Consider the following 27,993-nt stretch of genomic DNA (forward strand, 5'->3'; position numbering starts at 1 on the left):
TAAGTGCTCTTCATACTTCATTGTATGTACCTCTCCAAGGGTTGAAAGGCGTACAACAGATCTACAAGCCCATCTGGCTGTGTTAAACTGCCATACTAAGTCCCACACTCGCACTCGCACTCGCACCCCTGTGCTGGGCTATATCACCGCCTCATGGGACGAAGCGGGCCCAACCCGAAGCTGGATCCTTGTAGAGAGACATGGCTAATCATCAATTCATTATAATGTACATTTATGCTAAGAATAAATATCGTCGCTGTCAGAAAGCGACTTGTTAGTGTCTGGCAGGGTCGATGCAGGTGTACCAGAGCTAATTTCGGAGTTGAGCGAGTCCACGGTCGTGCTGGCTGTGCCACTGGTGCCGGGGTCCACCACTCCAGGGCCAACAGGTCCCGTGAACCCATGCGTAATGACAGGAGGGGCAGTTGGGGTGTCTGAGGGTGCAGTAGAAACGCTGCGAATGGAGGTAGGAGCCGGGGCTGAGGCAGAAGCATCTCCACTCACAATGGTGCCAGTGCTAGAATGGCTGTGTCCATGAACATGTCCATGAACATGACCATGAACAACGGGAGGAGCACTGGACTCTGAGAACTCACTGGGAGCATCAAAAAAGCCCCCTTCATGGCCATTCATCACGGGGGCTGAAGGGGCATTTGCACTGTTACCCACTTCCTCAATCTCGCCTTCAATAGGAGGAACACTGGCCAGCTCATTCAGTTGCATGGCAACCACCTCCTCAGGAGCTTTCTCCTTCTCCTTGTATTGCGGGACATGATCCTCATCCGCGTACGGGTCGGAAGAAAGTCCCTGGAGACGAAGCAGCTCGTTCTCATGCTTGTCGGAAGGTGTAAGAGGAGCAGAAGCAACCACGCCAGCAATGGTATGTGCTGGCGCAGAAGGTGCTGAAGGTCCCGCACTGGAACCAGCTACCTCGTCGCCAATAGCATACTCTGGAGCTGAGGGAAACGCGTCCAAGGAAGGAGAGCTGATAGCAGCCGGCTCCGAAGGAAGCAGAGCCTCCTCTCGAAGCTTCATGAGCTGTTTTTCCGAAAGACCACCAGACGTGTGACTCGATCCAGCAGTCACGTGATTGTTAATATGGCTGGCCCCGTGATTGGGGTTGCCGTGGTAACTGTAATTGCTGTGGTTACCGGGAGAGGACGACTGGGATGCGTGTCCAACGCCATATGCACCATGCCCGTTGCCATGGTTACTGCTGCCGCTGGGTGAAGGCACATGTCCAAAGTTGACGTGGCCGGGACTCCCATGATTTTGAGACACGTGGTTGGTCACGTGGTTGGTGTTTGTATGGGCTGTGGCGTGGCTGTCGGATCGGTATCTTCTTCTATCAGTACCGATAATTACCTCAGTCCACAGACTGACAACTCCCTTGTTTCGCTTGAGTCTGTCAGTATGAAGGAAACCCGTTCGGTCTTCTTCCAGGTCCCATTTGCCTGCGAGATCAATCACCACTTCCACACAGTAGTTGAAACTGACCAGGCCGTGTCCCTTGGTGGTAGGGAACACGTCAGGAGGGATTCTAAGGGTGGTTGACACTGTGGAGGAGAAGGTAACGGGATCAGTGTAGAGCGGTGAGACTGTCTGCGAGAGATCTTTTCGGAAACTCTGCGGCTCATCGTCGTTACAAGTAACCTTACTGAACCGACAGAGAGTAACGACCAGGCCTCTCAAGCACTTGACGCACTTCACGTGTTGGATGGTGATCTTGACAGGGAAAGATTCGCCTCGCAAGTATCCTCCTCGGCCGACTTCCAGCGTTGTTGTAATGATGCCTTGCTGTTTCTTCCGCTTCTGAATCTCCACGGAAAGAGTAGATGGTTTAGGAGGGGGCAAACGAGCCACATCAACTGGACAAACCAGCTGAAGCACTCGTTTCGCATGCAGTGCCGGCAGCGGGCCGTGTCGTTTGGCCACTGCCGTAATAACATACGAAATCGACCCTCGTTCAAACTCTAGCGAGTTGAAGAGACCCTTTTGGGGGATCTCCAGAATGAAGGCAAATCGATGCTCGCCAATCTCCAATTCCTCCGAAGTGGATGATGTGGACGTGTTGGACTCACGCGACATGTGCGATTCGCGAGAAGCTGTAGTGACATGCGATTCGCGCGACATTTGACTGAGATGCGAGTTGGTGGTATGCATGGACATGCGCGAGCTCAGCACCGGTTCGGTGGTCACCGAGTTCATCATCATGTCTGCCACTCCCCCGCTGGCTGCTCCAGGCGTCGAAGATCCTACGCTTCTCCATATTGATCCGTCAGACGACTGTCGGGTAGCCGTGCGAGACAACTCCGTAGAGGAGCTCGGGTTCAGGGTATCTGGGGCTGTCGAAGAAGCTTGGCTTGTGTTTGTGTCCATCGTTGTGGTTGTGTCTGCCGTTGCTGCAACTCCTGATGACGTGGATGTTGGAGAGGTGGACATGCTGGGGGTGTTGGAGGCGACATGGCTGTTGCTGTTTCTGTTGCTTGTTCGCGTACTCATGTGACTGCCGCTGTTTCTGTTGCTGTTGGTGGCGCTGTTGGAGACGTGGCTGTTGTGGTTACCACTTGAAGGTGTCGTGTTGGAGTTTGAACCTGCCGTAGGAGTTCCGTGGAGCCTCAATTTCTGCTCAAAGAGCACGCTGCGGCTTCCCTTGCCCTTGACCAGCGCGCTCTTGACCACCACGTTGCCGGCAAAGCTCAAATCCACACTGCTTATCCTCTGAGGCTTGTACAGCACCAGAATCACGTTGCCATGAACCGTGTCTCCAGGGTGCCAGGTGCGATGAGCGTCTTCCAGCTCGACGAAAAAGTAGTCGCCATCGGACGACGGCGTCAGCCTCGACCAAAAGTTGGGCCGGAGCTTGTTGAAAGCCGATTTCATGGTGGTGATGAAGAGTTGAAGAAGGAGCGAGATAAACTTTTTTGTCAGCGGAAGAAGTTCTTGGCGGCGGTGAGTTGGGGGCGAGTGGAACAAGTTGTGGGGAATCAGAAAACACAGATTTGACGGCCGAGAATGGGCGAGACGAACGCACTTTTCGGAATTTTAATTGATCCACTGCACATGGTTCTGAAGCCGTCCTGATAATTCGTATTTATAGTACGTATGCGTGTGCACTTGCCGCTACACTCCCACCTGTGATAATGCGGATGTAGACAATGTGGGCTCTAGAACCGCGGATAGACGTCCGATTGGCCCGATGGAACTACCGATCAACTCAACTCGCCGTGACAAATCGATCGGTATCGCCTTCGTCTCGAAAAGAGCCCCAGAACCCCCCCGAAAACGCCTCCAAGGACCAGCTCATTAGTGGCCCCCGAATCGCCCCGTTCCACAAACACAGTGATGCAGCCCATTTTGCCACACCTCCCAACACCTGTATTTCCAGCCACAGCTTTCACTTTAACCTCCGCCCAACATACACCGCGACCAAATTAGACAAAAGTGGGTCCCGCTTCGAGTCACGTGACCTGCACAAATTTTAGATGAGGAGGAAAACGTCAGAAGCCGGTGCCAACAAAGATAGTTTCTTGAACACGCCACGGAGGAGCTTCACAGATAATACCGCCACCGGCACTATGTCCTGATTCAGACGGTTGCAATGGTACCAACCATTATCTGAATGAATGCACACTCAACACGCGAATATGCTAAGTATACGCACTGTCCAAAAGTCCGGCCTACGGTCCTAAAAGTCCGGGGTAACCTTGGCGAAAAGTTGTCCCGAAACGCAATCGACAGACAGCGTTTCCCCCCGCGCGCCACTCCCGCAGCGTCAGGTCACGTGACAAGATTTCGTGCCGACCTTCAGCTTCATTCTCGTCTATTTTCGGGGTGTGCTTTGAGCGAGAGAGAGGAGGGGGGGGGGAAAATAATTTTCAAGGTTTGGAATATAAAGTTCCATATAAAATGTTGGGGTTGATAGGGACAGGGAGGTCCTTGATGTCGGGGTTGTGGGGTATTTGAGGTTCTGGAAGGAGCGCAGTTTGGTTTATCACCTCGGAACACATACGCAGCCGTTTTTAAAACCCCCATTTCGTCTTCCTGGCCACGGATATATGTCACTTTCTGTCCGGCAGTGTGCCTTTGTTAGTGAAGCTTATCAACAGTACCTATGTACATACTCGTATGTACTTGCAACACCAAGTGGCACATTTTACCATCTGCCAAAGCTGTCTACTTGTGTTTCGATTCTTGAAATCTCGCAGCTGATACCCGTATCTTCTCGGCGTCACAAATGCACTTCATTCCGGCTCTGCATTTTGCCCCGGCGATCTACGGGGCTTTGAACTATTTCCAAGCTTTAAGCTTGCATGTTCGGATATTGCCAGAACTCGTTCAGCAGGAGATAACACTGCTGTGACGCTGAGGAGCGCTGGAATGGCCGTTTTCGCCGCATTTTGTCGAGTTTGCTTGTTTATCAGTCTAAACGTTATTGGACAGCGTGAAATGTGACGTGAAATGTTACCAAAATGGGAGTTTCGTGGCGGATTCTGTCCGTCTCATTTACACACCTTTTTTTTTATTAATTTTTTTATTACTCTAGCGACACTTTTCCGGACATGCCCGAGATTGCTCATCGTAGTATGAACGATGAACGATAAGTGCTACCTGACCGATAACCCGCTTTGATTGGGTCTATAAATCAACGTCAGCTACAAGTAGCGTGTCCGCCAAGTTGACTATAGGTGCGGGGGGGAAAGTGAGAAACTAGTGTCACGAAATGAATCACGTGAATGAGGAGATTATAACAACGTGTAGGTGGATATGAATGGCTCCAATATTACCCTTTTTCATCTGATAGGCTCCCTCGTATACCTGGTGCCAAGAAAGTGTATCTTCTCCGAATACTTGGCAAGTTGATTAGATAGCACAGAGAAAAAATCGTGCGTGATAGTGCTGATATCTGTAATAGGGGCTACTTGACTAGTTATGAAACGTACTAGACGTGTACTTTTAGCTGTACTGACGGTGCTACTTAACTTGTGGTGGACTGTAGTGGGAGAGCAGCAGCCTTAGCTACTATGATGTGTTGATCAACTATGGAGGTGGAGAACATGTGATGCAAGGAAGAAATGGAGCAAGTCCATTGTAATATACTGTCATATAATGAACATTTTCCATCGTTAATGGTGAAGTCCACATGGGTCTAAACGGCTCTGTACACTAGATCTAGGACACCTACTTGTAGTACACAGGTAAAACACCAGCACCAACTTCATGACACAGTTGGTCTAGACATGATACAGGGGACGACGACTAATCATCGCCAAGACATTCTAATCTCTAGTGATTAGGACATCTACTATAATAATCAAACTAAACTAGCCAGCTTCTTTAGTTTTCCCTTCCAGGTATACAAACATGCTGGGCCAAAGAGGTGGCTGCCAGTCTATATATGAAACAATAGCCCATCTGGCTCCACCTCAATCAACGTCGACACTACCATGGTCAGCTTTGGAGCTCGAATCAAGGACTTCTTTTCGGTACTCCTGTTTGGAGCTGCCTCCACCTCTTCTTCCACCAAGACCGCTCTTGTTTCGCAGGGCTTCTACGATGCTGCTCTGGACTTTTCCCATCTGTCCAACATTGCGTACTGTGTGAATGCCCCCATCACTCCGTTAAAGAGCGACTTCTCCTGCGGCCAGTCATGTGTACATTTCCCGGATATTGAGCTGGTCCACATCTTTGGAGGCGACTTCTTCTCCACATCTATCACCGGATACCTTGCTCTGGACCACGTCAAGAAGGAGAAGTATGTGGTCTTCCGAGGTACCTTCTCCATTGCCGATGCTATCACCGACATCCAGTTCCAGCAGTCCTCCTTTCTGGTAAATGTTCCAGCTCTCAACACCTTCACCGCCAACGATACAGCTCCAGAGGCCCAGATCGATTGCAAACAGTGCAAGATCCATGACGGCTTCTCCAAGGCTTTCACCGAGACCTGGCACAACATCGGAGACCTGCTGGAGCAGCATCTCGACTCGTATCCAGACTACCAACTGTACGTGACGGGACACTCTCTGGGAGCCGCAATGGCGTTGTTGGGCGCCACCTCCATTAAACTGAGAGGCTACGACCCCATCCTGATCAACTACGGACAGCCCCGAGTTGGAAACAAGGCGTTTGCAGACTACATCTCCGCGCTGTGGTTTGGTAATGGGGACGGCCTGGAAATCAACCAGCAGCGAAGATTGTATCGAATGACCCACTGGAACGACGTGTTTGTGGGCCTGCCCAACTGGGACGGATACACTCACTCCAATGGAGAAGTGTACATCAAGGGCAAGTACGTCAACCCTCCTCTGAAGGACGTCTTTTCTTGTGCAGGAGGAGAAAACTCCAAGTGCTACCGATCGGAATTCAACCTGCTCGCACAAATCAATCTTTTGCAGAACCATCTCTGCTACATTGATTACATTGGTTTCTGTGCTCTGAACGTCGGACGACGAGAACTCAACGACTTGCCCCATTACAATGGTCCGTACAAGTATGGACACAAAACCGAGGAGCAGTTTATCGCCGAGGGTCTCGAGCTCTCCAACTAATTCTCAGATAGCCGAATGCACACCTGTATTTGTTCTCTGCTGTGTTAGTACACTGTAGAGTAGACTTGCTGTAATAGCCGCCCTCTACGATTCACTCACAACCTCACTCCGTCTGGCTGTTCAGTCTTTTCAGTAATATATTGACTGTCTGTTATACAATCCCATAGGCTGGCCACTCAATTAAGTAACCTCACCATTCGCTCACTAAGCTTATCGTTTAGAAAACATAAGGGATGAAGATCCAAGGGACCTGTCGCTTGAACTCCTGGTAGTCCTCACCGTACTTTCGCTCCAGTCGCTCAAAGTCTCGGTAAGCTCGGTGGATGAGCACCAGGAAGAAGAAGACCGGGTAGAAGTAAGGCAGGGGAGAAGCAACACCGCACATGAGAGCCCAGGTGAGGCACATGATGAAATCAGCGGTGTAGTTAGGCTTTCGGCACCAGCCGTAGACACCGGAGGTGAGAAGAGTAGAACCGTTCTTGCACTTGATGAAAGTAGGGTTCTTGATGGTTTGCCAGGGCAGCTGGGGGAAGGTGTTTCGCTTGATCATGGTGCCCAGTCGCTGCTGTCGGAATCGGTTCTTCTGCGAGTTGGCAATGTCGAAGAAGTAGTACGACACGGTGATGGTCACAAACAGGAACACGTTGTAGGCAGTGGACCACTCGTAGTCCTCAGGCTTGTGGTTAATGAGGAAGAGGGTGCAGTGGGCGTAGGTGAAGGGGACACCGGCCATGTTCCAGAAAATGAGCATGAAGCCAAACTTCTCAAAGAACATGTCCCAGGTGGTGATGATGAGCTCCTCTCCCTTGGAGCAGGCGTTGGCGTACAGCCAGTGGGCGTACAGCACGAACATGACCTGAGGGGTCACGTAGCCGTAGGTCTCGTACTGCTTGACAGCGGCAGACAGAGAGGTGAAGAAGAGGATGAACCAAGGAAGTCGCACCTCGAAGAACATCTTCCAGTCGATGATGCCGGTTCGGGGGTTGAGGTTGGCGCCCATGAACACGTCATAGATGAAGTTGCCGGACATTCGGTGCTCGTGGCCCATGTAGATGGTCCAGAAGTAGAGGCCGAAGGAGATGGCGATACCGGAGATGATGGCCACGGACATGACCTCGCCGAATCGGTCGATCAGGGTGTACATGGGGAACAGGCCGGTGACGTGGAGCACAAAGGCCAGCACAATGGAGGTGTAGAAGGAGTACACAGCGTTGCAGTAGTAGGGCAGAGCCTTGTTTCCGAGGTGGGCGAGGGGCAGACCGTGGCCCCAGACGCCGGGGAGGGTCACGTAGAAGACGGCCTGGATGCCAAGGAAGATCCACAGCATGGCCCAGGCCTGCCACGTGGGGTAGCAACCCTCCAGCCAGTAGTGCCACAGCTGGCGACCAAACTCGGACCAGGTCTGGTTGGCGGCGGGCCAAGCAAACAGACCGTCGTAGTAGGTCGACGAGATGTACAGGTACCACATGAGCAGAGGAAAGCCCGTCATCATTGCCAGAGCTCCAAACGGTCCTCCAAAGTCGTAGCCCTGGTGAGCAGCATCCTCAGCTTTGGCCAGGGAAGCCGTCATCTTCGAGCTGTCGCCAAGCGACTCCTGTGCCTCACTTTTACGTTGTCGAACAGCAGACATTGTATGGTGTGTGTGGTTGCGAAGGAAGGGTGGATGGCTTTATGTTTATATCTCTTTAGTTTAGCTTTGTGGGGGGGGATGGGGAGGATCACCAATATCAGGTGATGCACTTGCACGATTGCTCTGAAACTTGGAGGAAACTAATATATATATGACAATGATCCGCAGTTGTATTCTCGGACCTTTATGAGCTCCAAATACCCCAGTTTGGGTGCCCTCATCCCCCGGGTCAACGTCGTGGTTGCGCAACTTTAAAATTCCCAAAAGCCAAAACACGTACGCTCGAAAATACGATGAACGCGAGCGGAACACGGATACCCGGGAAAAGTCTCAGTTCCGGGGAAAACTTGGCAAAAATAGGAGACGCTTGAAGGAGACGGGGCTATCGGATGAAAGCTGTCAAAAATGGATTCATTCACGTGACTCGATCCCGCTCGATCCCTGATTTTTCCCGTCCAGACACCATATCCTCGTCCACCCCCCTTGCAAGTCCCATGAAGAATGCCACCAACTTAATCAGAATCGGGCGGGTGTTTTTTTCGGCCAGATTCGGATATTTTCGTCATCTGAGAGTTGGATACTGTTCCCTAAGAACCGAGGATTCCGATGGTGTAAATATCATTTCGATATCACCTTCGTTGCCCATTCTACCTGGTGTACATTTCTAATTCAGTTTAAACCCGCCTATCACTAGTGTCGGGATCACGGGGCTACAGCAGACTTGCTTGAAATTGGCATTTTTCAAATTGGGCAGCTTGTAATCATGTTTGCCGCGCTATCCAAATCTCTTTAAGGGTTCTTTTCAGTCTCATTTAGCTGTCCAGAAGGAGAGATCAGGACAGTCATGTTTCCGTACATGCTCGATGCTCGTATACATCGTAATGAGATACGCCAAGGAACAACGTTGATATTTCGTGCCATAGACACTGTAGAGCGAAACTGAGCAGTGCATTTTGTTACACCGGCTGGGATCTCCTGAACGGGGTATTTTGAGTGCCGAAATGTCTCCACAATTTGAGTGCCAGGATGTCTCGACAACCCTGCTGACAATGTCCTCTTGAAGACTGCGTTATATTAGCCAATTGCCAAACAAAGCTTCTTGACGTGATACAGTCGGACTCGGTGAGTGCAAGTTCTGTACAGTATGTACTTGTAGTATTAGTCGAATGAAAAAACCAAGCCCGAATTTCGATTTTCCGCGTCACGCCGATTCCAGCCATACTTGTACCTTGTCCATATCGTCCACATCAAATCCCATCGAAACGCCAAAAACACACGAAAACAAACAAACAGGGTTCTAAATTACTTTGTTTTCCCGCGCGACTCATCACTGACATCCATATCTTCTGGTACGCTCGAAACGACGGCCAGAGACAAGAACCGAGCTGGAATCGACTCTAACGTGATTCCGCAAGTCGAGTTTTCACACACAGACACACAGCTAAGCCAGAAGGCGCTCCAATGGACAAGAAAATCGCAGCCAAAATTTTCCGCAGGAAAAATGACAAGAAACCCGTGGCAAATGGACCGGCCAAAAAACGCATGTCAGCCACGGCCGTGAAAGACATGCTGTTCCACAAGGCCGTGACGTCGACGCCTTCCGACAAGCCGCCGATTTTTGCAGGCTGCACAATCAACATTTCCTATATGGCAGAGTCCGGGGTTTCTGACTTGCAACTCAAGAAGGACATTATTGCTCATGGAGGCCGCGTGTCTCGTGTGATCACAGCTGGAGTGACACACGTGATTGCCCGCAACTTCGCCGCCGGCAAGCACGACAAGGTGATTGGTCGGGCTGTTTCTGTTGACTGGGCTCTGGACTGTCTCAATCAAGGCAAGAGGCTCAGTGAGGGCCAGTATCGGCTTGCCCAGGCTTCTCCAGGTCAGCCCAAGATTACCCTTGGAGGTCAACAAGGAGCCTCTCAAGCCTCCGCTCCAACCGCTTCAACGACCACCGCCTGACTCGAATTCGTTATATTCACCCGTTATTTATTTTGCATCTTCAATATATATCCATTCCTTGTCTAAACAAGCCTTCGGATAACACGCCAAGGTTTGCCAAGATGTAGTCCAGGGCAAGCGAGAATAAGCAAACCAACATGTAAAAAGAAAACAGAGCAAAGAAGCGCGACTTCTGAAGCAACCGGGCACAGCGCGCAGCGTGACGAGGATATCATGTGTGTGCGATACACTGTGGCGTTGGTGGTGGTTGTTTGACTACATAACTACAGGTCGAAAAAAATACTTTTACTGACCAGTGAGTGCTTATCATTGTAGCTCAGCTTCGTAAGTGCTAATCATTGTTGCTCAGCTCTCTCTCAGCCCTTGGATCAAAGTTCGAGACCATTTTGAGCGCCATACAACTCACAGACGACAGTGTAGAAGTCAAGTCCGGATACTTTTTCTGTCTTAAACCGATTGGGAGCCGTGGTGCGATAGTTTAGCTGAGATCAGCTCTCAAGAAGTCTCCACCAAGCCAATGGTTGAGTGATTCAGCTTTAATGATTTACTGAACTAGTTGTAGACTGCAACAATTTCTCAATGTGCATTACCTCCAAAAAGCCAGTGGTCATGACGCTTCAAAAAATTGTCGCCTGCCAAAATCGAACTCACCACCCCACACCTCCTCCCCACACATCGTGAACTTGATGCACGGAGGTCTTATCAGTACCATACGAGAAGAATGGAAAACGACTATACTCTGCGACAGGTGGCGGAAAACGCCTCCAAGGCCTGTTACATCTGCTACCGGCCTTCGGCTCACGTTCTGATCGACAAATCGAACACGGACTTCTTCTACATTTGCAAGTCGCATCTTACGGACAAGGGCTTTGCCACGAGGGTCGATCCTCCTGTGGACACCGCTGCTATAGAGGCCGAGCTCAAGAAGAAGCAGCTCGAGGCCGAGAAGGAAAAGGTCAAGAAGGAATGGGAGGACGCGCAGAAGAAAAAGAGCGACAAGAACGAAGAGGAAAAAGACAAGGAGGACGCGGAGAAGGTCAAGGAGATGATTCTCAAGGACAAGAAGCTGCCTGAACCGGAACCCGTGCCCGAATCGAGAAAGTACACCCTGCATCCGACCATTTATACGCAGCGGGTGCGCCAGAAGAAGGAGTTGGCCGCAGCAAAAAAGCGAGCTGAGCACATCAAGACCATGCAATTTCCAGGTGTTCCAAAGGGATTGCCTGGGGAGAAAAAGGAAGAGCAGGATGAAAAAAAGGATGACGGAGGAGAAGGGGAGGGTAAGGAGGTGTAATCCAGGACCTTATCGGCCTCGAAGAGCTCACATGTACACAAGAAATACTGTCGATGGACGCACGACAAAACACCTGGCGAGGGCTCCCTACTAACTTCCCCTTATGTTCGGTACATCTGTCAGATCCACAAACAGCAACAATATGACTGATCGTCATCTTAGGACCCACATCTAATGTCACGTCACGTCAAACACCCGGAACCCCATTTGGAGCCCTACTTTGTCGGTACATAAAAGTGGGATAAAAAATGAATGGAATACTCCACTTGTGATGGTTGTTCGACAGACGCCATCCAAAAACCAACATTTATAATCCAACTAATCATTTGCATCTATAAAAAAATGTCCTCAGTGAAAATTCGTTTCATCTTCTCTACACCTTCCTAATCAGTCCACGTCACAACCATAGACACAGCATCATGGCTATGGCGATACCAAGGGAACATATAAATACCAAACAAGTTGCTCTAATGGTGGCCATCACCGTCTACCATGTCTGCTTCTTGCAAATCTCGCCCTCTAGGCCCCCACGAAACTTATGGCACTGTACAAAGCATTCTCGACCTCTACTCGAATGTGATTGTTTCAGCCACTCTATACAAACCCACCAATCGTCAGGGGGCTCTCTACGCCGCCAAGATCCTCCTGGAGAAGGAACCGCTTCTAGGAGTGTCAATTTCAGGCCAGGAAGGGACATTCAAGATGACGAAACTGAGAGAAGCCAAACTAAACAACTATGTGGACGATTCTCTAAACAGCAAACTGCTTGAAGATGTGGTTACAGACCTTCACTACGTGCGCCTGGACCTCTCTAAGCAACAGTGGAAGTTGCTTCTGCTCAACAACGGCAAGGAGATTGTGTTTCTTTTCGATCATGCCCTTCTGGACGGCATGTCGGGGTTGTTTGTGATCGAAACAGTTGTCAAGGCACTTCAGGAGTACTCTTCACATGACCTGGTTTCTCTGACCACGATCCCTAACCCTTCCACTCCTTTACCTTTGCCAGTGGAACAACAGCTGGTTGCGTCTCCCCCTTTCACTCTGCTTTTGAAGGAACTGTTCAAGGAGTATCTTTTCAGCGAGAAGGTGTCGACACTTCCACTTCAGAAACATGATTGGAAGGGATATCACTCCATTATCGACTTTACTCCTTTCCAATCACGTGCCTTCTACAACATGTGTAAGAAGTATGGGTTCAGTGTTGGGGCAGGTCTCTATGCACTTCTTGTGAGCTCTTCTTCAGGTGTACTTCACCGCAAGTATCCAGATGCAGTTTCTGGCCCAGTTCGAGGTCTTGTTCCTCTGAATGGTCGAAACTTCACTCCCAAACTGGACCCCAAACGTCTCGGAGTGGTTGTGGGAGAGATTTGCATTTCTACGGTTGTCCCAAAGCCCGAAGAAGTGATTGGGCGGGTTCCTAGTCGTGCTTTCGTTAAGATAGCCCACCAATTCAAGTCCAAAATTACTCGCGACACTCAGCAGACCACCTTCTCAGGGTACCCCTTTATGCAACCTGTGGGACTTATTCCCTGGGTCCGTTCGCTTCAGGAGTACTTCAAGAAGCACACAAACAACCACCAGCGGTCTTCCATGTTTGCTATGAGCAACTTGACGTGCTCGGATGTACCCTGTGAGCAGCTCAGGTTCACCCAATGTACCGGAGGCATTTCTCCTTTCATCCAGTACTCGGTTGTGGGACTTAAAGACAAAGGTATCAGTGTGGGACTGGGTGTTTCTGAAGACAAGGAAGTTTTGGATGAGGTCAATAAGTCCATGAGATGGTTTATCCAGGAGTGTGAGAACTCATTTGGCAAGGAAGTGTAGATAAACATTCGGAGTGCCCTATTGTGAATGGTTGAGAGAGAACTACAGATACAACACACACAAAAAGATCAATACAGATACTTGATAGGTTTAGTTGGAATGATTTAAAAGCTCTCGTTCTTTTATTCCATAAATTATTTATTCTAGTTGCGGATTTCTTTCGGTTCAAAGGGTGGTTTTTGAGATTCGTTGATTGTTGATGGCATGTTGAGAACTCGATATTTACACCACTTTACCGTTTCAGAGAGGGGGCCCTGAAGTGGGATTAGTAAGCTCAATTTATTGTTTATCAGGTCTGTAGGAGGAGTAAGAGGAAACCACAACCACGATTGTAATCCCGAAACCGAGTCCGACGTGCGGATTAAACACCGTTATGGGCCTGGCAGTAAATAGCTGAAATGTATTTCTAATTAAAAGAAAAGCAAAAAAACAAAGATACCGAGAGAGACTCATGGAAATTCGATACAAGGATCGGTAGTGTGTGTCAATGTACGTGAATATCTGTGTTGTTGAGTGCTTGATGGGGTGGTGGGTGTGAGTGATTGATGTATGATGCGGATATCAGTGAACCTGCCTGAATAACAAGGTAGTAGTAATACCGGTGAGTTGATACTTAGAGATTAGACGATATTTTAATAGGTATTTTCAACTCTCTACGGCTCATTTCTGGGCACATTTCCTTTCTCTGTCAGACCAAGACTGAGACTCTGGCTTCAATTGCACATGTCTGAAAAGTGCAAATAATGCCATCAATTTTCTCAATATCTAAATAATTAGTAAACCACTGCCTTACGGCTACATTACGGTTTCGATTGACACAAATATTTACTTGATGCCTTCTTCTGATTCTCCGATTCCCCTAGTCTATGGTGATCTCTCATGCTCAGCATATTGGGCTGAATAAACGGATTATGTGCATGAACAGTAGAGATCCATAGCATATGGGAAAATGAAATGAGTCCAATATCCAGATAGTTTATTGCACCGGTCATGATTGACCAGAAACCAATTGAGAGAGCAATACAGTATCTGGTATCATGGTGTGGTCAAATGGGGTGTTTTTTGTGTTGATTACACATCAGGTAGAGTTGATTTTTTGGTCACAGGTTGAGTGAACATGTAATGGAGAACCAAGAATTACTCTTTCATATTGTTTAGTTATTCATTTCCCCTGATATCCATGCAGGAACAAGCATTCCACCTGCTTTATGCGACGGAGATGAATTCATTTATGCCCAGTTGGTAAGGTGAGGGAATTGGAGTATTATGGATGGTATTCGGGTTTGAAAAACATCTTTATAAGTTGTCGTTGCTTCCTCAATTTCAGCAATCAGCTTGAAACAGCCATTAATATGAACTACTCGGCTTTCTACGACTCAAGTCCTTCTTTCCAGACTAAGTCTATGAACTATCCCCCAGACAGTGTCTGTCCAATGGACCTATTTCCAAAGCCAGTCAACTTTGCCCCTGAGGAAATCCCTTCGTTCAATATTCTTGAGCCCAACTATGCCTTTGACAATGACTCGCAGTCCACGTTGACCGGAGATGAAACTGATTTTGACACTCTGAGTGACGTGGACAGTGAGTACGAGGTCAACTACGTTCGTCACGAATCTAAGCTTGGAGAAGAGAATTTCGAAGATGATGAACTGTCTGAGGACGAGCACTACCTCCCTCATTATCTGTCTCCTGTTGCGATCCAGCAGCAGGGCAAGAACGTTGGACTAGTCAAACGACAGCACGTTCGAAATTCTCGTCCACGTGATTTAGACCAGTTTGAGATTCTGATCGTAACCCCTGCTTACAGCCCAGAAGAGGAGCCTCTCTCTCCTACTTCCTGCTACGTTTGTACAGAGGAGATTGGACCTGTCGACGACTACCCTTCTCCTGGTCATTCTCCCGACCTCGGAGACCTTACCGACGACGATACCACCAGTGATACCACCCTGGATACTCTGGTTGAACACTCATCCTTCTCTGAGGATCTCTGGTTCCAGCGCAAGCCCAACGAGATGCACGAGATGTAGTAGGACTCCTGCAGCAACTCTTATAGAATACTCGACCCTGCCGAGCAACCAGCTGAATCTCTTAGAGAGTTGAAAAGCAGATCATAGTATATATATTGTAAATATGAAGTTTCTAGAGAAAATGAGCTGACAAGTATGTACAGTAGTGATGTTTAACCAAGCACAACATAACATAAAACGATAGAAAAGGATATATATTGAAAGAGAACTTCGATTACTTAATCATTAAACCGATAGATTCCTATTGATACCAATAATATTGCTGTAAGGAAGTATTTGGCTTACGTAAGCCCCCTTTACAACTTTTGCTCCTCCTCCCCCCTGTGGATTGATAAGTGCCGATGGTTTAGTGGAAAATCCATCGTTGCGATCGATGGGTTCCCGAGTCGAGTCCCAGTCGGCGTAGCACTGGTACAGGCCATATCCTGGTGAAAATACCGCTTCCCGTCCCATCAGTCATAGTCTAGCACCAGAGAGCCCAGTTGGTACTGTTTTGGGAGACCATACGAGAATCTCCGGTGCTGCAACCTTCTACTTTTTTACAATCGTCTAGCGACAATCATTTAAAATCTCCCAGTCTGTACACTGTACACTTGTCAATTGAAGTTCTGTTGCGCCTGTCGTAACCTGTAGATGTTCCACATGCTGTTTGAGCAGGAATATCGAGAAGAATGCAAGCTCCTTCATACTCAATCTTCCGATATATTGTATGATGAGCTCTGATAGACTCGGGAATTTGGTCTTAATCACGTCAACGTTCCATTTGCCAAACACGCACTTTCTTAGATTCATGTAGAGCAAGCCACTCGACAAGTACATAGTGTACAATACTGCAGGATAATACTGGTCTGTTTGTAGAAGAAAGAGTATATTATCATTACTGTGTTTTTGGAGATGAATGTGTCTCAATTCTCAAGTCATCAACGTTACCGATATGACGGCTTCCAGTACCAACGAGTAGGTATAAAGAGTGGATTGTTCGGCCCAAACCTCCAAGTTCTAACTTGTACGAGCACGGCAACTTGTAAGTTATACTATACTTGTAATACATGGTAACGCCCTACTTGATAATTACTTTCTCTTTGCAGTTGCTACAAGGTCAACTTCTACTTTTCTCCTACTCCATCCTGTTGGTGTCTGGCAGAACTCAGTCGAAACCCCACAGCAATTCCCGGATCCTCAATGATACGCTGGAGTGTCACAGTGCTAAACAGTAGGATAATATAGCGTCAAATTACACCACCTTTCGTTTCCCCTCAAGTAGATGATTCCACAGTGTAATAGGTGTGGACAAGAGGGCTGGTTGAAAGAAGAAACCAATCGGAGGAGATTCAGGTAACAAAACAAACTCCAAAATGATCCCCAGGGTCTTGAAATTGCAATGGGATGTTCAGAACAAGAGACTAACGTCTATTCGTCCTACCACAGTGTCCCTTTCTTTTTTCCAACCGCCTGTTTACTTATGCTACTGTACGATAGCCCATATTTTTTCTGCTAGTGTAAATTCTGCGCTCAGGAAACCCATAGGAGGTCTACTGATCCATTGAGATACTAGTGGGGGGTTTTTTTTATTCTATAATAGCTAGAAATTATTGATCGGGGAGTGTTGACTTGTGCGAGAGTGCACTATAGTCGAATGGGTAGCTAAGTAGACGAAAGACAGAAGTTGAGACCGACTAAATGAATGGTAATAGAGAGTTCCATGTAGAAAAAAAAAGGTGGGACCTTTTTATAAGCAATATGATCACGGACCCGTAAGTACTGTACTCACAAACAGTCGGTGTACATCATTCGTGACACCCATCTCGAGGTTGCTGCATGAGCCAGCCATGTGGTAAACGGCCCACCAGCGCACGATAGAAGCGGAGAAGATCAGAGACAAGAAGTTTTCTCTGGTAATGTAGGTGCAAGCCATCAACGAAAAGTGTTTAAACCCGAAAAAGTCGAGGTTTGATGTTGGAACTCGGTCTTTTGCTATACTGTGAGAACTATCTAATTTCTTAAAGGGTGTCATTGTATATGGCAAATTTGATTTTAAAAGCCAATAACCATCGAATCATAGCCCATCAATTAGTCCACTGATCCGTTTTCAGCTCCACAAATGCCATATTCCAGTATCTACAGACCAATCTCTCCCCTTTCCGGGCCAAAATACAGACTTTGCGGGTGTTAAAACGGTACTTGTTCCCGTGCCTTTCCCCGTGCTTTTTCTCGCTGAACTTCGTAAGTGCATCCAAATTTTGCAGTTATCTGAGTATCTCGAGGCGGCTGCTGGTATTGCTTTTTGGCAAATGTGGCTGTAGGGATTGATAACAAGCAGTTATGAGATATTTAGTAATAAATATAGCGTATATAGCGTCTAGAGACCGTTGTAAGAAGTTTCCACAAATGGAAAGGTGTAGTATCTATTTTGAGGTAGAAAAGTGAGACCGAAATTGAGAGGGGGAGACCAGAGTTGAAAGTCTTGTGTAGAATGAGAAGCAGAGGTGGTAAAGAGTAGAGAAGTTGATGGATGGATAATTGCCAGCCAGTGGAATAGATTTCTAGAGCACCACTCTTTTGCTACCATTAACTAACCAAGTGAAGGAATGACTTTGAAAACATGAGAGCCAATCTCAGGTGCTTTGGAGTGGGTTTGAGAGGCTATTGGTGGCTTCGAATGAGCTATTGGTGGTTTCGAAAGAGCTACTAGAACCACTACGAATTCACGTGAGAACTTTCCGACCTCTACAACTGAGTATCTGAGGAGCTTCTTTTAACTCCATTAAACCACTAAGTAAAGCATCATTATTACTTGAACATCTTATCTACCTTTAGAACTTTCAACTAGAATAGCTGACATACGATCTCGTTCAATTCACCTGCCACTCAACTAAACAATGACAAAGTCTAGTAATCTTCTTCTGCACTCTCTTATTCTCCACTCTACCATCACTCGTCTTTCTCACTCCCAGCCCAATTCATTTACAATCACATTTTCACACCTGCAAGAGCCACTCAGTACAACTCACTACAGCTTGAATATTGATGGGATCAGGAAAAAAATACCTCTCATGGATATCCCTGATGTCTCAAACCACAATAGTAGACCCAATATCTTCCCATATCGCTCTTTCATCACGATAATCTCACAACCGTCTACAACCCACCCACTAACTGCACGTGACTCGTGTCGTTTCCACACATTGTCACCCTAACCCGCCTGGCTGCTCATGCACACATCACGAGCCACTCCAGCAGTTGCTACTCGTACCTGTAGAGTGTCGATCTTCGATCGGCAGCGTCCCTGCTTGGCTCCAGATGTAACATCGATCTAGAAGGGAAGGGGAGAGCAGCTGGACCAGTTCTGATGGGACTGGAAAAATAACTCCATTAATAAATTCTCCTGAGCAAGGGGAGTTGAATGGTTATCTCCTCATGCTTACAGCACCTCCCTTTCACCCCCCCTCCTTCCTGTCCACATCCCTCATCTGTCCTGGACATACATACGCTAGCAGCGCTGGATACATGAAAGACACAAATCCATTGTCATTGATGAATTCGACTGTAACAGCGGTAGATCCATATTTTTTGGCCCCTTACGTTCCTCTTAGACTACTGCTTTCGACAGTTGTATGTATGGTTATGGGTGGTGCTGTATTGCGGATAGAAATAACGGGAGAGAGGGGAGCAGATGATTTCAATGTGAAAACAATCTCCGTGGACCAATTCATGCCACAGGTTGCGTCAACCCTCAACACTGTCGTTCATTCTTCCATGCCCTTTTTTTCCCTGATGAGGATTTTTTTGATTTTTCACACCCCCTATTCGCAGTTCAGACGATATTATTTGGCCCAAGCCAAGTTCAACGTTTCACAGACTAGTCTAAAGGCGCGAGGCTTTGGGCCAGTGTCGATCTCGGGGCAGTAGAAAAAGCTGGAACTTGCGTAGATCCACTAATGGAGACGGAGTTGAGCGAGCCGAGGAGATGAATACACCCACAGCGACATGGAGTTTGTACTGCTGCCGTCTGTTGTGGGCCTCCAGCCATGCCTATGGTCAGAAACTGACTCCGTCCGGTTCCACCTCCATCTAAGACAAGCAAAAAGTAACCATGATACAGGCACAGGCAGCAGCAGACAAGTAAGGGGTGGAAACGTTGTTTGTGTCCGGAAGCAGCTTTTTGCTGCGCTAGATCGTAATAACGGGCGAATTGGAAGGAAATTTCACGTGTGGAATCTCCTGGTCCAGCCGGATGCAGCGGGAGGAATTTTTGCGCAGTCAAGGGAGCGGCAGAGACATTTGTGAGGGCTATTGGGCAGCGGTGGAGGTAGTATGCACAAATGTCAGTTTACAGAGTTGAAAAATTGGCTGCATAGACAGTGCACCTTTTGGGAGGAAATCAAATGGGCAGAGATGATGGTGGAGACCTGTTTTTGTGGATGATGGGTGGAAAGAGTCGAGTAGCTGATTATACGAGCGTGGAGAGGAGCTGGAGAGGAGTTGATTGGACGTTTCAGAGGCGCTCTAGGACCAGTTCTGGCAGAGTTGTGGTATTACAAGCATATGTTCTGTGCATAATGGGTGGGTGTTATTGGACACTATGAGATGGTATTGGGTGCTACTAATATGGTCATTTTTGGAGCTATCGAAAAGATGAAAGACACAGCGGGGGTTTATTTTCAATTTTGAGCAGAATTCACCAATCGGATTTTCGGCAGCAGGTCTGAATGCGTTTCTGGTGATCATTCTCTTGCTCCACCTCCGGTGACTGTATGCACCTCGTAACTGCTAACTCAGTCTCAGCTTTAGTTAGCGTTGGGTCCAACTCTGTGTCTCTTTTAGTTGAGTCACTTTGTCGATCTTTCCGAATGTGGCAAAGTGGATATTGGTGATGGAGCCCAGCTACAAGAAGCATGGCGGTGTCAGGGGTGTGCTGCGCTCCTACAGAACCGCGCTCTGGGATGCAACAAGCCCCTTTTCGGCTACAGACTAGGTCTTCTCAAAAATTGTCAGCACGGTTGGACTCGTAGACTATGTTTCGGGCCACTATAACAATGTGTCACCTTTGACAGATGAAAAGCGGCTGGATACGGCGCTGGAGACGCTCAATGTGGTGCAAAATGTGATCCTTGCAGGACCTGACATGCGTCTCGAATTGCTTTTCAAGTACGACATGGCACAGGCTTTTCCAATATGGAAAGCAGCAGCCTGGGTTGCTGATGTCACTGTCATGTGTAGGTGGACGACACATGCTAAGACGACTTGTTCACACCCTGGTCAATCACACCCTGTTCACAACTTACTCACTGTGCTCCATAGGTGAACTGCGCTAGTTTGTGGCTATGGTACAGCTTTTCTGGATGCACTGGTACTGTACTGGACTGGACTTTTACTGTATTACTGCACCTGACCATTGAATACCAGACTACTGGTGATACTATAGACTGTCGTTGTTTTAGTGCGGTTTTGCCAGACGGCAGATGACGGAGTCTGACCATGATGGCTGGTAGTGTCTGTCACTCGACGCTGGACCTTGTATCTATAGGTGCCCAAGGTCTGTCTCCAGCTGAAGGTACTGTACCTGTACCAGCACTTGTGGGATGGTGAACACATTAGGAGTTGGTAGGAATGTATCGCACACGCGCTACAACCCATGGCTGTAAACTATGGACAATAACTGTTATCTACATACAGTAGTCTTGTCTGGCTGACACTATACGATATCGCACAGCACCAGTACAGTACCGGCAATCGTACCGTACAACCCCACATACGTCACTCGCTGACGCTCTCACTCCCGCATGCTCACTGGCGGTGACGTTTCTTTTTGCGGTCACAGGGCTGGGTATTTGATGCTAGTCAAGGCAGCCCTCGAGCCCGTCCGTGCTTTTTAGTGTGGTTTCTGTCACAGTAAGCAGCCAAATTGGGAACTGCTAAAACAACAACAACGGCGATTTGAGGGTGAGGGAATAGTCACCAGTCTGTCGGCCATTGTTGCGACAATTCCCTCCGGTCAATTCCACCCTTTCTAGGTCCTCGAAATCCACCTTCTGTGCCAGCTTGAACAGGACCCCCTATTTTTTCTCACATTCCAGGATCACCAAAACAAAGCCCAAATATTATCTGCACCTCCAAATAGGGTCCAAACTCAGTCTGACAAGGGTGGTTAGGGTTTAGACACGGTAAATAATATTGTCCCATAGTGTGGATAGTGTGGATAGACCGCCGGCTATGAAAATACGGGGCCGGGGAGCTGTTGAGGGGGCGGAAACTTGTTTCAATTTGGGTCATGTGACGGAGGGCGGGTGCGCGCGCGATGTTACTGTCTTCCTTCAGACTGTCCCCATTCCCGCCTCTGGCTCCTACTATTGTCTTGTTTTGTTTCTCCCGTTAATTAGCCAATAGTGCAACTTTAAGTAATGTGTGCGAGACGTGGGGAGTGGGAAAAGTTCGACTGTTGGAGGAAAGTCGGAATTTTGGGGTAGAGAATCCATTTCAAAGCGGTGCAGCCCATTCCACCTGTTGTCAGGCGCAGATTGGTGCAGTTTTCGGAACAATAGGCCCAAAACTGGGACGTATCGAGCCCTGGTGGGTTGATGCTTGATGATGAGCTCATCAGCGAACTGAAAAGTGAAGCTGAAAATATCGCCGTCACGCAATGTATTTACATAATTATGCTGAAGGAGCCCCTAGCGAAGGGATATATGCCCCTACGTAAACGTGTTTGATTGCATGTGAGCCGGGTATTATCTGTCCAACAGGTGGAATTTCAGCTGAAAACACATTGCAAGTATCGTCCAACGGCATTATACTGTAGAGGCTACCTACGAAAAGTTGCTGGGAATAAACTCGCCGCCCGCAGACGCAATTAAACACGTAAAAAGAACACGTAAATTCCTCACCGTACATGACTATCACCGAAATCACATCTTTGCCCGTTGAGGATAGATAATTGATCACGTGACCGACGCAGAGTTTTCCATTTTAGGGACAAAGAACCTTACCTAGGCCCAAAGAGGTGTGATATTGAGTTGCATCGAAACGCTAAACGCTAAAACAAAGTTGTGCAGAAAACGAAAAAAATAAGACGGGTAGGTAAAAATCCTGGATATGGTGTGGTGTGTACTAATGTCTTAAAACAGAGACGATCACACACTTTCTGTCACTCATTCATTCATTCGTTGCTGGCGACGATACTCGGACGACCTTCCACCACTCGCAACAGACTCCTTCTGCCCTCCTCCACCCCTCCTCCATCTCATCAATCACCACACCACCACCCCGGTTCACCTCTTCCCAATCCTTACCTCCAGACCTCTCTACCGGCGACATCAGAAACGTCCACCACCTTCGAGGCACAAAAACAAACGACCTACCGCCTTGTACGACACGCTCTCCTCTCTCTCTCTTCTCTCACTCCATCTGAGGCTTACACTCTTGTACGGCTCCTACCATTGCTGTTTAAGCCAATCTCGCATTGTATCAGCCTCATCATACATACTCGACCTGTAACACGACCGGTTGGTAAACACAACATTAACTCGACATATAAGACCACAAGACTGTCAACATAACAGAACATCTGTTGTCCACATTGTCAGTGCCTCCGAGCCCCCTTTCTCTTGCCCGTCCCCTATCTGAACCCGCTCGACCACCATGGCTATCACCCGCACACTCACTAAAACGTTCAAAACCATCACCCGGTCGAAATCGTCGCCTTTTCTGAGAAAACAGTCCGACGACGACGATGATGAGACAACAATCACCTCGCTCCAACCCATGGTGCCTCCGCCCAAGCAGCTCCGACTGGATCTCGACTTCGCTGATACCCTGAATCTCGACTTCCACCAGCTCGACTTTTCGGACGACTCCAAACTGCAGGCGTGGACGGAGAAAAATACCCCCAAAACGACGATCGACGAAAGCTACTGGCTGGGCGAGCGCGTCGAGTGCGAGTCACGTGACCGCAAGTCCGTGCTCGCCCCCGAGTCGGTGTCCAACGGCTTCTTTGAGTCTCCCTTGAGCACTCCTACCACACCAGGTAGCGAGTGGCAACCGGGACCTGGCCTCAGTGAACTTGAACGATGCGAACGAAAATCGCACGACCAACACGCACCAACAAACGCGGTCGGCTCCCACACTTCATCACGATCTCTACGACACGCTCAATCACCCCCCACAATCAACATCCAGTCACGTGACAAGAGCTTACCCAAGCCGCCTATTGTCCAGAGACCTCAAATGAGCCAGTCCAAGTCGTGTTCGCATCTTCCTAAGCGAACCAAGTCGCACAATGGATCTTGCATTTCGCCCCAACCGACACATGCCTCTCAGTTTGTTAAGAGCAGGGTTGCGAGCGAGAGTCACAGTTCCAACTACGGATCCAATCACAGATCCAATCACATGGCTAACGCACCTCCTACTCCCCCTCACAACATTGGTACCTATGGAATGACTAACACTCCGGTCAAGTCGCACATACCCAACCCCTCTGTTGACTCGTTTATCACGTGTACAGACACATCTCCTCAACTGTCTTCATCACGCGATATCCATCAGCGCAACATGTCTATTGCCTCTGTCGACACGGTCTCGGCTTACATGGACCCTGCTCTTGCCAGCACCATCAGCCGGTACTATCATTTGGAGGGCGTAGACGAGACGCCCAGTAACCGACAGTCACGTGACTTCCCTAACCAGCAGCTCTCTCATCAACAATCACGTGACCTTGTCTTCTCCTCTGGCAACCGCCATTCTAGAGACTTTGCCATGTCTTCTGGCAACAGACAATCTCGACAGTCCAACGACAGCCCATTCAATACACCCTCTCTCGACGACCGCAACTCGTCGTCCACCTTCACCATGTCACCTTCGACCTCCACGACCATGTCGACTCCGTCGCTGGTGGATTCGCCCTCTTCATGTGCTTCTGTCAACGTGAGCTTTGAAAAGCCTGTTAGCCATGGAAACGTGACTCATACACAGTCTTTCCACACACAAGGTACGACCCAACCTCTTCACGTGACTCCTGCTGTGCCTCCAGCTCGTCCTTTCACTCTGTACTCCACAGACAATGATCTGGTGCCTCCTCCCCGGTCAAAGTACCGATCTCGACATTACCGGTTTGATTCTTCGTCTTCGTCGGTTTATTCCAACAATTACGTCAAGGAGGATTACATGGGCGCTCTGCGACAATCGCTCTATGTTCCTAAAGATGGGGAAGGTAGCCCCAGTATTAGGCCAGTTTCTGCGTTCGGTGTTCCTCAAATTTCTGCTGAAGATTATGCCAGTGCGATTAAGGAGGGGCAGTGGTTCTAAGAGGAAACAATGGGCCGCACTGTCCGCTGTTTATCTCCGTTGAGTAGTATGTTGTCTAGGTAACAGAAGTGTGTCTTCTGTCTGTCATTCATACTCACAATAATTGCAGGCCGTTCGACACGGGTTCTGCCGTGCAACAAGTGCACATCATAATGTATTTATTTCAATAAAATTAGTATCATCTAACCCATCAGCAACTGCCCAACTTTACATCGGTTTCTACTCGTCGGTGTTTATTAGCTGCAAACCAGATCACATTCGTCTGTCTGCAACACACCGAGTCGTGGATATGGCCAATGGACCGAGTTACCGAAGTAACAATACCACGACAATAGAGAGATACAAAAAGAGACACATTCCCGAGGGTACGTAGTTTCATCGCAATTCATAAGACATCAACATCAAGTACAATATGTGCCATACCTCGTACGAAGCCAACAAACGCATGCCGCCAGCAGCTCCGTTTGCACTTTTTTTACCATGAAGCGCCATCTATACAGCTTATCAATCACATAGGTAGAAATCCGAAAAAGCCAAGTGTCTGCTGCTCGAAGATTGCATCTCGACGGACTGCGTTGAGTGATTTCCATGAGTTCTAGTTGGCAGTTCTGACCCAGAGCCTTACTTGGAAATGTTCTCAAGCTCCTCGAAACTTCCACCAACAAATCACCTGTGTATCGATCTACGTCTGCAGTGACTCGAACTGCCTCCAACATGTCCATACTCTTGTGACAAGTGTGATTAGAGCCACAAGTAGCCAGTTCAGTATAGTTAGCACTTCCCATATGATCTCCGTTGGTCGTGTGGGTAGATCTGACAGATTGACTCCCTCCAATATATCCATGATGGCTCCGATGAAGTTCATTGGTCTCCTATTCGTACTCTGTGATTGCCTCGCCTGCGTGTCTGTTTTCCACATGTTTGGAAATCCGCAGGACAAGCCGTCGTGGTTTTCTGAGGCGAATAAATACAATTGATAAGCTGGTGCCAAGAGATGGTGCCAAGCCTTCGAGAGGCCCTTCGTTTATATGCACTGCCTCAGCTGCACGACTGGTGGGTTTATGGGGTGGTTGTGGAGACCCAGGTTAGAGATATCAGAAATTTGGACTGTCAAGTACACACTGTCATTCTGTTGTTCACGACTGGATGAGGGTAGCTATAAGATAAATGAAAGAGATGGACAAAATGAAGACCTCTCCGTGACTCATCGAGATGGAGGAAAGAGTCAATAGCTAAAGAGAAAAGATGATGTTTGTGTGGATAACTGTAGTGCATCTCTCGAGGTTCTCATGTGGTTCATACGAGTGGCTTCTGTAATTCTCACGGGTTTGTCGATAGTTTTGTTCGATACGGACGGATCATTTGAAGAAGTATTGGTACTCTCACGCGCAAGTTCCAAAGAAATGGAAGTGGGTGTCTATGCTCATTATCAAACAGGTCCGTTGGTGTAGATTACATATCACTCGTGGGGAACAGCAACCGTATGACTCCTAATAGGACACACCCAACCCAGTAAGTTATAGTCGATAAGGAATTAGTTGTTCATTGAACTCCCACTTTCGAAGTCTCTGGTATGGAACGTGACTTGAATCGTACTTCCCTGCCGGAGTTGATGTAATCTCCTTGCTTGAGCGAAGCTACAGAGTTGTAGTATCCGTGCTATCACTCAAGGGGTAGATCTGATACTGATAACATGTTACGTTCAGTTGACTGGACATTTCCTTCTCATGTGCTCTAATTACTGATTCTGTTTCATACTAACGACCGTGACAGTGGAATAGTACATACGTATAGTACCCACAGCACTCGCAGAGGCATATTCAGGGCTATAACCCATGAACCCAGGTTGATGGTGTAAATATCTACAGAGTACTCTCTAATTCAACGTTCAAAGGAAAACTCATAAATCTATTATATCATTGTAGAACAAAAAGCCGAACCGGTAAGACCGTCAAGGCGCTTACATGAGAAGCTGGGTGACCTCTCGTCGCTCGTTCTTGTGGTGCTTCTCGGTCTTGTTCTTGTGGTGCTTGTTCTTGTGGTGCTTTTCCTTGTGGTGCTTGGTCTCGTTCTTGTCCTTCTTGTGTCGAGCAACAATCTCGAGACCCTCGGGAGCAGGGGCAGCAAGGGCAACGGGGGCAATAGCCAGGGCGGTGAGCATGTAGGTGAACTTCATTTTTGATTGTGTTGGATGATGGTGTGTATGATGAGAGATTATAGGAGGCCAATACCGTCTGTTTAAATACTTTTCAGGACATCTAGAGTGGGTATGAGGCCAAAGTTTGAAAGGGAGTCCTGCTCGCTCAGATTTCGTCCTATCGAAATGCAGACTACACCATTTGCATCCTACAAGTCGCCCAAATCCAACCGTGCTGTTTTTATTCCCGTATTACCATGTCCCGCAACTCCGACTACGCGCCAGGAACTTGAAACCCAAACATAACGAGCAATATCCCTCCACCAGAAAATAGACTCTCGATAATGTAGCCAAGACTCCGTATTTAGCGGGAAATGCAGACATATGAAGGATGTGAGACATGGCCCAAAACTGGACAATAGCTATATAAAATTGCTCCTCTCGCTCTGCTGATTTCAAAAATTCGCTTTGAATTTTAATCACGTGATTATAAGGCGAGATTTTCGTCCCCGAATCCGTCGGGTTGCATTTATGAAACAGGGCAAAAGTTTATATTGTGGGTCCAAAAACGGGACCTAAAAGACGATTAAAATAGACCCATAAGGCGGATTTAGTCGGGAGAAAAATATTCCAGTTTACCCCAGCTTTTTCTATATTTTGAAGTGGTCTTCTCATCTCCCTAATCTTTCGAAACAACCTGAATAAGTAAATATCGCCCGGCAACTCAATAGCTATGTGTAGGCACCCGAGGGCGCAAGCAATATGAGGTGCTCTACATCTGCTAGATCCATCTCCAAACGGCGATCCCACTTTTAGATTGTGTCACGGCCGAATTGGGCCCCGTACTGCCCCTTTTATTGCCTCCATGACGTGATACCCTCGCTTAAATGATGCGAGAAGGACATACGAAGGGGGGGTAGGATGGAGTGAGCGACATGTGCTGTGGTGGGATAGGAGAATGATATAAGGAGATTCTAGTGGGTAATATTGAGACCATTCTATTCTCCTACCTTCGCTGAGTGACGTGATCAAGTTCACTTTTCTGTCAGATAGCTCCACGACCCCCTGGACTGCTTCAAAAGGGCGGAATCAACTGAGCATGGCTGTGTAGGGTTTGACACTTGCAACTTTATTGAGAGGTGTCAGACTCGGAACAGACCAGATTCGGTGACATATTGACATCTACGAGAGCCTTTGGAAGTGTCCAATATCAATGATCAACTCGATCACACACAAAAGTGTCGAAATTGCGTCCTAGTTGGTGTTATCAT

General features: G+C 48.0%; 12 protein-coding genes and 2 non-coding genes across 14 annotated transcripts; 9 read left to right on the forward strand and 5 right to left on the reverse strand.

Moving 5' to 3' along the window:
- Window positions 1–237: 237 nt before the first annotated feature.
- YALI1_D24308g (uncharacterized protein) lies at window positions 238–2,883 on the reverse strand (the record flags this gene model as incomplete). The annotated part of the gene is made up of 1 exon (XM_503019.3): window positions 238–2,883. The coding sequence occupies one exon, from the start codon at window positions 2,881–2,883 to the stop codon at window positions 238–240; it is 2,646 nt and encodes an 881-aa protein (XP_503019.1).
- A 2,564-nt stretch (window positions 2,884–5,447) lies between these two features.
- Window positions 5,448–6,548, forward strand: YALI1_D24333g (uncharacterized protein; the record flags this gene model as incomplete). The annotated part of the gene is made up of 1 exon (XM_503020.3): window positions 5,448–6,548. One exon carries the CDS (start codon window positions 5,448–5,450, stop codon window positions 6,546–6,548), a length of 1,101 nt encoding a protein of 366 aa, XP_503020.2.
- Window positions 6,549–6,765: 217 nt separating this feature from the next.
- On the reverse strand, window positions 6,766–8,178 carry YALI1_D24361g (uncharacterized protein; the record flags this gene model as incomplete). Its single annotated transcript, XM_503021.3, has 1 exon — window positions 6,766–8,178. The coding sequence occupies one exon, from the start codon at window positions 8,176–8,178 to the stop codon at window positions 6,766–6,768; it is 1,413 nt and encodes a 470-aa protein (XP_503021.3).
- Window positions 8,179–9,639: 1,461 nt separating this feature from the next.
- YALI1_D24375g (uncharacterized protein) lies at window positions 9,640–10,140 on the forward strand (the record flags this gene model as incomplete). The annotated part of the gene is made up of 1 exon (XM_503022.4): window positions 9,640–10,140. The coding sequence occupies one exon, from the start codon at window positions 9,640–9,642 to the stop codon at window positions 10,138–10,140; it is 501 nt and encodes a 166-aa protein (XP_503022.2).
- A 721-nt stretch (window positions 10,141–10,861) lies between these two features.
- YALI1_D24387g (uncharacterized protein) lies at window positions 10,862–11,434 on the forward strand (the record flags this gene model as incomplete). Its single annotated transcript, XM_503023.3, has 1 exon — window positions 10,862–11,434. The coding sequence occupies one exon, from the start codon at window positions 10,862–10,864 to the stop codon at window positions 11,432–11,434; it is 573 nt and encodes a 190-aa protein (XP_503023.1).
- Window positions 11,435–11,926: 492 nt separating this feature from the next.
- On the forward strand, window positions 11,927–13,258 carry YALI1_D24398g (uncharacterized protein; the record flags this gene model as incomplete). Its single annotated transcript, XM_503024.3, has 1 exon — window positions 11,927–13,258. One exon carries the CDS (start codon window positions 11,927–11,929, stop codon window positions 13,256–13,258), a length of 1,332 nt encoding a protein of 443 aa, XP_503024.3.
- A 1,352-nt stretch (window positions 13,259–14,610) lies between these two features.
- YALI1_D24425g (uncharacterized protein) lies at window positions 14,611–15,285 on the forward strand (the record flags this gene model as incomplete). Its single annotated transcript, XM_503025.3, has 1 exon — window positions 14,611–15,285. One exon carries the CDS (start codon window positions 14,611–14,613, stop codon window positions 15,283–15,285), a length of 675 nt encoding a protein of 224 aa, XP_503025.3.
- Window positions 15,286–15,618: 333 nt separating this feature from the next.
- YALI1_D24435r lies at window positions 15,619–15,690 on the forward strand. Its single transcript has one exon. It is a non-coding gene; the product is annotated as a tRNA-Leu (tRNA).
- A 5-nt stretch (window positions 15,691–15,695) lies between these two features.
- YALI1_D24436r lies at window positions 15,696–15,814 on the forward strand. Its single transcript, XR_002432123.3, has one exon. It is a non-coding gene; the product is annotated as a 5S ribosomal RNA (ribosomal RNA).
- Window positions 15,815–18,702: 2,888 nt separating this feature from the next.
- Window positions 18,703–19,194, forward strand: YALI1_D24466g (uncharacterized protein; the record flags this gene model as incomplete). Its single annotated transcript, XM_068282778.1, has 1 exon — window positions 18,703–19,194. The coding sequence occupies one exon, from the start codon at window positions 18,703–18,705 to the stop codon at window positions 19,192–19,194; it is 492 nt and encodes a 163-aa protein (XP_068138879.1).
- A 1,757-nt stretch (window positions 19,195–20,951) lies between these two features.
- Window positions 20,952–21,259, reverse strand: YALI1_D24490g (uncharacterized protein; the record flags this gene model as incomplete). Its single annotated transcript, XM_068282779.1, has 2 exons — window positions 20,952–21,108; window positions 21,177–21,259. 2 exons carry the CDS (start codon window positions 21,257–21,259, stop codon window positions 20,952–20,954), a joined length of 240 nt encoding a protein of 79 aa, XP_068138880.1.
- A 1,178-nt stretch (window positions 21,260–22,437) lies between these two features.
- YALI1_D24505g (uncharacterized protein) lies at window positions 22,438–22,849 on the reverse strand (the record flags this gene model as incomplete). Its single annotated transcript, XM_068282780.1, has 2 exons — window positions 22,438–22,659; window positions 22,703–22,849. 2 exons carry the CDS (start codon window positions 22,847–22,849, stop codon window positions 22,438–22,440), a joined length of 369 nt encoding a protein of 122 aa, XP_068138881.1.
- A 74-nt stretch (window positions 22,850–22,923) lies between these two features.
- Window positions 22,924–24,585, forward strand: YALI1_D24508g (uncharacterized protein; the record flags this gene model as incomplete). Its single annotated transcript, XM_503026.3, has 1 exon — window positions 22,924–24,585. The coding sequence occupies one exon, from the start codon at window positions 22,924–22,926 to the stop codon at window positions 24,583–24,585; it is 1,662 nt and encodes a 553-aa protein (XP_503026.2).
- Window positions 24,586–26,545: 1,960 nt separating this feature from the next.
- On the reverse strand, window positions 26,546–26,761 carry YALI1_D24546g (uncharacterized protein; the record flags this gene model as incomplete). The annotated part of the gene is made up of 1 exon (XM_503027.4): window positions 26,546–26,761. One exon carries the CDS (start codon window positions 26,759–26,761, stop codon window positions 26,546–26,548), a length of 216 nt encoding a protein of 71 aa, XP_503027.3.
- Between the last annotated feature and the right edge of the window lie 1,232 nt (window positions 26,762–27,993).

Source organism: Yarrowia lipolytica, chromosome 1D (assembly GCF_001761485.1).
Source record: "Yarrowia lipolytica chromosome 1D, complete sequence".
In the NCBI taxonomy this organism is placed as follows: domain Eukaryota; kingdom Fungi; phylum Ascomycota; class Dipodascomycetes; order Dipodascales; genus Yarrowia; species Yarrowia lipolytica.